At 49.6% G+C, this 7,390-nt stretch overlaps 1 protein-coding gene across 1 annotated transcript in view; it reads left to right on the forward strand.

Moving 5' to 3' along the window:
* The window catches only part of LOC109935143 (von Willebrand factor A domain-containing protein 5A), a gene marked incomplete at its 5' end in the record, with an annotated part of 19,906 nt that overhangs the window by 6,745 nt on the left and 5,771 nt on the right, over positions 1-7,390 (forward strand). The window contains 3 exons of the mRNA XM_048619106.1: positions 210-289; positions 1,862-1,976; positions 7,259-7,389. Coding sequence (XP_048475063.1) covers positions 210-289; positions 1,862-1,976; positions 7,259-7,389 — 326 coding nt within the window. The remainder of the gene's footprint in view (positions 1-209; positions 290-1,861; positions 1,977-7,258; position 7,390) is intronic.

Raw genomic sequence — 7,390 nt, forward strand, 5'->3', positions numbered from 1 at the left:
TCCCTGGGCACTATGGGTAATTTCCCACGGCTAACCCACCCTAACCCGCACATCCCTGGGCACTATGGGCAATTTTCCATGGCTAACCCACCCTGACCTGCACACCCTTGGGTGCGTGCACGCACAAGCACACGCACCTGTCTCTCTCTCTCTCTCGCTCTCTCGCTCACTGGCACGCACACACTAATTTCTTTCCTCTGTTCTGCCAGCTGTTTGTTTTCACCGATGGCAAGGTGTCGAACACAAAGATGGTGATTGACGAGGTTCGGAAGAATGCCCACAGTCACAGGTAACAGGATCTGGGCTGTCGGGCCTCTCTCTCAGTGGGCACGGGGGTCGGATGTGGTCTGTGCCCTTGAGCTGGGCACACCCGGAGCCCCGGAGACGGGGTGCAGTTCTTCGAATGTGCGTTCCGCAGTGATTGCCACAGAGTGAAAGTTCCCTAAACTTTCCAAAAGATCCCCCTTACCCTGCAACCCTTGGCCTCTCCAGAATACTCATTCCCCGTGTTCTGCTTGGCTGAACATGAGGCATTGTCAAAGCGGCTGGTATTGAGTGAGACGCTGAGCCAAGGGCTCTCTCTTGGGTGGAAGTAAAGATCACATTCGCCACTATTGGAGGAAAATCGAGTTTGGAGGCTAGATCTCAGCGGCTCCCCACCTCCCCAAAGGCAGATCTTTAGCCCCCAGCCGACATCACCAGTAGACACATGTTCTGAGCCCATTGATCTTACAAAGCACCCATGGGTGGCTGTACCGCTGCAATTGCAGTCGGACAACAGATTAACGAGAGGCCTCATTGGCTGTAAACTTCACTTTGTTAACGTGATCATTGAATCGTGGAATCACTACAGTGCGGAGAGTGGCCATTCATCCCGTCGGGTTCACACCGAAACTCCAACCAGCATTCCACCCAGACACTCTACCCCCCACCTTCTCCCTGTAACCCTCATTTCCCACGGCTAACCCACCTTAGTCGGCACATCCCTGGGCACAATGGGTAATTTCCCACGGCTAACCCACCCTAACCCGTACATCCCCGGGCACTATGGGTAATTTCCCACGGCTAACCCACCCTAACCCGCACATCCCTGGGCACTATGGGTAATTTCCCACGGCTAACCCACCCTAACCCCCACATCCCTGTGCACTATGGGTAATTTCCCACAGCTAATCCACCCTAACCCGCACATCCCTGGGCACTTTGGGTAATTTCCCATGGCTAACCCACCCTAACCTACACATCCCTGGGCACTATGGGTAATTTCCCATGGCTATCCCACCTAACCTGCACATCCCTGGGCACTATGGGTAATTTCCCACAGCTAACCCACCCTAACCCGCACATCCCTGGGCACTATGGGTAATTCCTCACGGCTAACCCACCCTAACCCGCACATCCCTGGGCACTATGGATAATTTCCCATGGCTAACCCACCCTAACCCGCACATCCCTGGGCACTATGGGTAATTTCCCATGGCTAACCCACCCTAACCTGCACACCTTTGGACTGTGGGAGGAAACTGGAGCACCCGGAGGAAACCCACGCAGACACGGGGAAAATGTGCAAACTCCACACAGATAGTAGCCCTAGGGTGGGATCGAACCTGGGTCCCTGATGCTGTGAGGCAGCAGTGCTATCCAGAGCCACTGTGATGAATGGGACTATGTGTAAGATGGCAATGCAAAGATCTTCCCCCTCAAGCCTCAAGCCCTACTGCAGCGAAAACCTTTGATTGAGGGAACTGGAGAAGGCCTGGCCATTGAGACCGCTCAGCCCTTTGATCGCATTCTGTCACGGCGCTCCCCTCCCCTCCCGGCTGTTCTGCTGTACATAATCTGACTGGTCCCTCCTTTCCAGGTGCTTCTCCTTTGGGATCGGTCAGGGGGCCTCGACACAGCTCATCAAAGGCATCGCCAAGGCTGCCTCCGGGAACGCTGAGTTCATCACCGGCAAGGAGAGGATGCAGCCCAAGGTAGGCGGCATTTCTGAAGGTGACTGGGGCTAACCAGGGCAGGGGGAGCTGGGGATTAACCCTGAGCTCGATGGTGACTGGAGTTAATTCCCAAACACCAACAGTGACTGGAGAGGTGAGCGTCCAGTCCTTCAGCTGGGGGCGTGTCAGTTTCTTCAGCCACACTGAAGGAACGGCCGATATATTTCCAAGTTGGGATGGGGAGTGGACTCGGAGCGGGGGGAGCTTGCAGGGGGCTGGTGTTCCCATGTATCTGCTGCCCCCCGCACCCCTTGTCCTTCTAGATGGTAGAGGGACAGTGGGGGTTTGGAAGGTGCTGTCTGAAGAGCCACGGTGAGTCTCTGTAGGGCGTCTTGTAGATGGTACACACTGCTGCGTCTGTGCCTGAGCGGTGGGGGTAGCAGGTGTTTGTGGATGTGGTGCCAATCAAGTTGTGGGGGGGGAGCTGCTTTGTCACTGGGTGGTGTGGAGCTTCTCGAGTCTTGTCGGAGCTGCCCCCGTCCAAGGCAAGTGGGGAGTATCCCATCACCCTCCTGACTGTGTGCCTTGTCGATGGTGGGACAGGGCTTTGCGGGGTGGTGGTGGCGTGGAATTCAGTGATGGTAATGTCATTGAATGTCAAGGGGCAGTGGTTAGATTGGCTCTGATTGGAGCTGGTCACTTGCCACTTATCAGCCCAAGCCTCGATATTGTCCAGATCTTGTTGCATTTGGACATGGACTGCTTCAGTATCTGAGGAGTAGCGAAATAATGCAGATGATTGCTGTCATGAAATAGTAAATGAAAATGCAGACTTTATGAGCTACTGCTTATTAGTAACTTCTTGGTATTACAAACCTTAAAGATCGCTAAAGACAGACAGCTTTGTCACAGCTTTTTATAGAGTCATGCAGCACAGAAGCAGAGTCTAGGGGTTCAGGTCCATAATTCTTTGAAGTTTGTGTCCAGGTAGACAGTGGGGTTAAGAAGGTGTTTAGCATGCTTGCCTTCATTGCTCAGGCCTTTGAGTGCAGGAGCTGGGACGTGACTTTGCGGTTGTACAGGATGTTGGTGAGGCCTCTTCTGGAGAACTGTGTCCAGTTCTGGTCTCCCTGTTACAGGAAGGATATTATTATTAGACTGGAGAGGGTTCAGAAGAGATTTACCAGGATGTTGCTAGGTATGGAGGGTTTGAGTTATAGGGAGAGGCTGGACAGGCTGGGCCTTTATTTACTGGAGCGTTGGAGGTTGAGGGGTGACCTTATAGAGGTTGATAAAGTATAGTCATTCTTTCTGTCACCTTATCAGCATAACCCTCTATACTTTTCTTCCGTATGTACTAACCTACCTTCCGCTTACTTATGTCAGCGCTAGTCACCTCAATAGTACTGAGTACTGCTTTCGAACCATTTTTTGGGTATAGATATTTCATATAAAATTCTTTGCTGGATCTGCTGGTATATTGCTGTTGTATATGCGCAAAGCCCCTAGTTTTGTTTCAAATCGCTAAAAACCTAAAGGCAGCTTTACTCCCCTTATTACCGTTCCATGGATAAGACTTAATAACACAGAGGGAGGTTAAAACGTTGCCAACTAATTTTTCAGCTGGGGAGCTGGACTGCACTGAAGCACATGGCTTCTTGAAGATGGGATTTATTTCCTTCATTCATTCACGGGATGAGGGTGTCGCTGGCCGGGCCAGCATTTATTGCCCATCCCTAACAGAATTCCCAACCTTGATGCCAGACTGGGTAAGGACATTAGTGAACCAGATGGGGTTTTTTTTTCCCCTGACAATCGACAATAGGTTCATGGTCATCATTTTACATTCCTGATGTTTTATTGAATTCAAATTCCACCATCTGCCGTGGCGGGATTCGAGCCCTGGTCCCCAGAACATTACCCGGGTCTCAGGATTAACAGTCCAGCGATAATACCACTAGGCCATCGCCTCCCCCTAATGTGCATTTGGAAAATGGCTTTGTGCAGGGCAGATCATGTCTTATTAACTTGATTGAATTTTTCAAGGAGGTGATAAAGGTGATCAATGAGGGTAGAGCAGTGGATGTTGTTCATGTGGATTTTAGTAAAGCTTTTGACAAGGTCCCTCATATTAGACTCATCCAGAAGATTAAGATATATGGGATCCACAGTGACTTGGCCATTTGGATTCAGAATTTGTTTGCCCAAGAAGGCAGAGGGTGGTGGTGGAAGGGTGTTTTTCTGGCTGGAGGTCCATGACTAGTGGTGTTCTGTAGGGATCTGTACTGGGGCCTCTGCTGTTTGTGATATATATAAATGACTTGGATGAAAATGTAGATGTGTGGGTTAGTAATTTTGAAGATGACACAAAGATCAAAGGAATTCCGGATGGTGTAGAAGATTGTCAAAGGATACAGCGGGATATAGATCAGTTGCAGATAGGGGGGAAGAAATGGCAGATGGAGTTTAATCCGGCTAAGTGTGACGTGCTGCACTTTGGGAGATCAAATGTTAAGGAAAAGTATACAGTTAACGGCAGGATCCTGAACAGCATTGTTGTACAGAGGGATCTTGGGGTTCAAGTCCATAGCTCCCTGAAAGTGGCCAAGCAAGTAGAAGGCATATGGTGGTAAAGAAGGCATATGGCATGCTTATTGGTCAGGGAATTGAGTACAAGAGTCAGGATGTCATGTTGCAGCTTTATAAGACTTTGGTTAGGCCATACTTAGAGTGTTGCGTTAAATTCTGGTCGCCACATTACGGGAAAGATGTGGAGGCTTTGGAGAGGGTGCAGAAGAGGTTTACCAGGAGGCTGTCTGGATTAGAGGGTGTGAACTATAAGGAGAGGCTGGAGAATCTCAGGTTGTTTTCTCTGGAGCAGCAGACATTGAGGGAAGACTTGAAAGAAGTCTATAAAATTATGGGATGCATAGATAGGGTTGACAGTGAGAATCTTTTTCCCAGAGTTAAATGCCTAATACTAGGGGCATGCATTTAAGGTGAGAGGGGGGAAAGTTCAAAGGAGATATGAAGGATAAGTTTTTTTTACACAGAGTGATAGGAGTCTGGAACATGCTGCCAGGGCTGGTGGTGGAGACAGATATGTTAGGGGCATTTAAGGGGCTTTTAGATAAGCACATGGATATGCCAGAAATAGAGGGATATGGACCAAGGGCAGGCAGAAGGGATTAGTTTAATTTGGCATCACGTTCAGCACAATGTTGTGGGCTGTACAATTCTGTGTTCTACAAGGTGAATGGCAGGTGTCTTTTCCCTAGGGTGGGGGATTTCAAGACTAGGGGACACATTTTTAAGGTGAGAGGAGGAAGATTGAATAAAAACATGGAGGGGGGGGGAATGTTTTTTTACACAGAGTGGTTCGTGTGTGGAATGAACTTTGGGAAGAAGTGCTGGATGTGGGTCCTGGGGGTGTTTTAAAGATATTTGGATAAGTACACGACTAAATGTTTGAAGGGATTTTGCTCAAGCGCAGGCAGGGTGGGACTAGTTTAGTTTGGGATTAGCGTCGACACAGACTGGTTGGACCGAAGGGTCTGTTTCCGTGCTGCGTGACCCGATACAGAACAGCTGAGGCACTTATTCTCATCAGTTATCACAAGTTGCCTGGATGCTACTCTGTACGAATGGTTAGTGTTCTGAGATTGTGTTGTGGGGAGTCCTTGATTTATGCTGAGGTTATTTATGACTTATATTGAAGAACGTCTTCCCATTGGAACAGTGTAAGTGCGGGGGGATAGGGACTGTAAAAGTGGTGACTCCGACCGGGCCGATTCTTCCCAGAATGGACAATGGAATAAGGTCGGACCAGGGACTGTAACTTGAGGGTGGGAATGTTGAAGGATTGCAGTAGTGGTGAGCATGTGCTATGGGCAATGCGAGAAAGCACAGGGTGTTGGGAAGCCTCAGGCAGGATGCTGGGAGCGGATGGCGATGCAGATGTGAACTGCTTGCTGTTTTATCTACCTACACCGAGTAGAAAACAATGCCGCGATGTGAGTGCAGGGGCATTTTACACTTGGTTGACAGCAGTGTGAGTGCAAAACTGCTCGCGTTGTGACAGCGTATATTGCGCACCCTGTGCAGCGTGACACGGTATGACTGCACAATATTAGAATCGTAGAGAATGGAAACAGACCCTTCTCATCCACACCGACCAGATTATCCTAAATTAATCTAGTCCCATTTGCCAGCATTTGGCCCCAAGCCCTCCAAACCCTTCCTATCCATGTACCCATCCAGATGCCTTTTAAATGTTGTAACTGTACCGGCCTCCACCACTTCCTCTGGCAGCCCATTCCATACACGCACCACCCTCTGTGTGAAAATGTTGTCCCTCAGGTCCCTTTTAAATCTTTCCCCTCTCACCTTCAACCTGTGCCCCTCTAGTTTTGGACTCCCCCCACCCTGGGGGAAAAGACCTTGCTTATTCACCCCTATCTGTGCCCGTCATGATTTTATAAACCTCTACAAGGTCACCCCCTCCAGCCTCCGACGCTCCAGGGAAAATGGCCGCAGTCTATACTCACCCTATAGCTCAAACCCTCCAACCCCGGCAACATCCTTGTAAATCTTTTCTGCACCCTTTCCAGTTTTACAACATCCTTCCTACAGCAGGGAGACCAGAATTGATTCCAAAAGTGGCCCTAACCAATTTTCTGTACAGCTGCAACATGACCCTCCCAACTCCTATACTCAATGCACTGACCAATAAAGGCAAGCGTACCAAACACTTCCTTCACCGCCCTGTCTACCTGCAACTTCACTTTCAAGGAACTATGTACCTGCGACCCAAGGTTTCTCTGTTCAGCAACACTCCCCCAGGACCTTCCCATTAAGTGTAGAAGTCCTGCCCTGGTGTGCCTTCCCTAAAGCACTTTTAGTGCAGCACCTCACATTTATCCATGGCCTCTTCTTTGCTTTGTCAGACAAAGCAGTGTTTGCGGGATTGTAACGTAAAAGAAGTAAGAGCCTCTTTCAAACTGGCTGAGTTATACAAATGAAATGGGAATCTACAAATGTCTGTTTGCGAACATGAAACAGAGGAGTTAAATGCCCATCCACCCTCCCAACAGTACATGAGTTCTCCCTGGTCCGACGTTTGTCTCGCTGCCGATGTGGCTGAAATCCAGTCATATCTGATTATGGGATCGTGCTGTGTAGAAATGGGATTGCGCTTCACCAGGGGCCAGTCAGTAATGGAGGCCCTTCACATGGAGATTGAAGTGTTGTGGGTTGTCCTGCGGGAGTGAAAAATACTGTTGAAATGCCAGCTGTGTGTCTCTCTCTCTCACTCTCTGTAGGTGCTTCAGAGTTTGAAGTTTGCTCTGCAGTCTGCTGCTTCAGGCCTGAGCATTGACTGGGAGCTGCCGGCTGGATTGGAGGCTGTCCTGTTATCCCAGCCGCCCACTGTCATCTTCAACTGTCAGCGATCC

This window comes from Rhincodon typus, chromosome 42 (assembly GCF_021869965.1).
Source record: "Rhincodon typus isolate 14 chromosome 42, sRhiTyp1.1, whole genome shotgun sequence".
Classification (NCBI taxonomy): Eukaryota; Metazoa; Chordata; class Chondrichthyes; order Orectolobiformes; family Rhincodontidae; genus Rhincodon; species Rhincodon typus.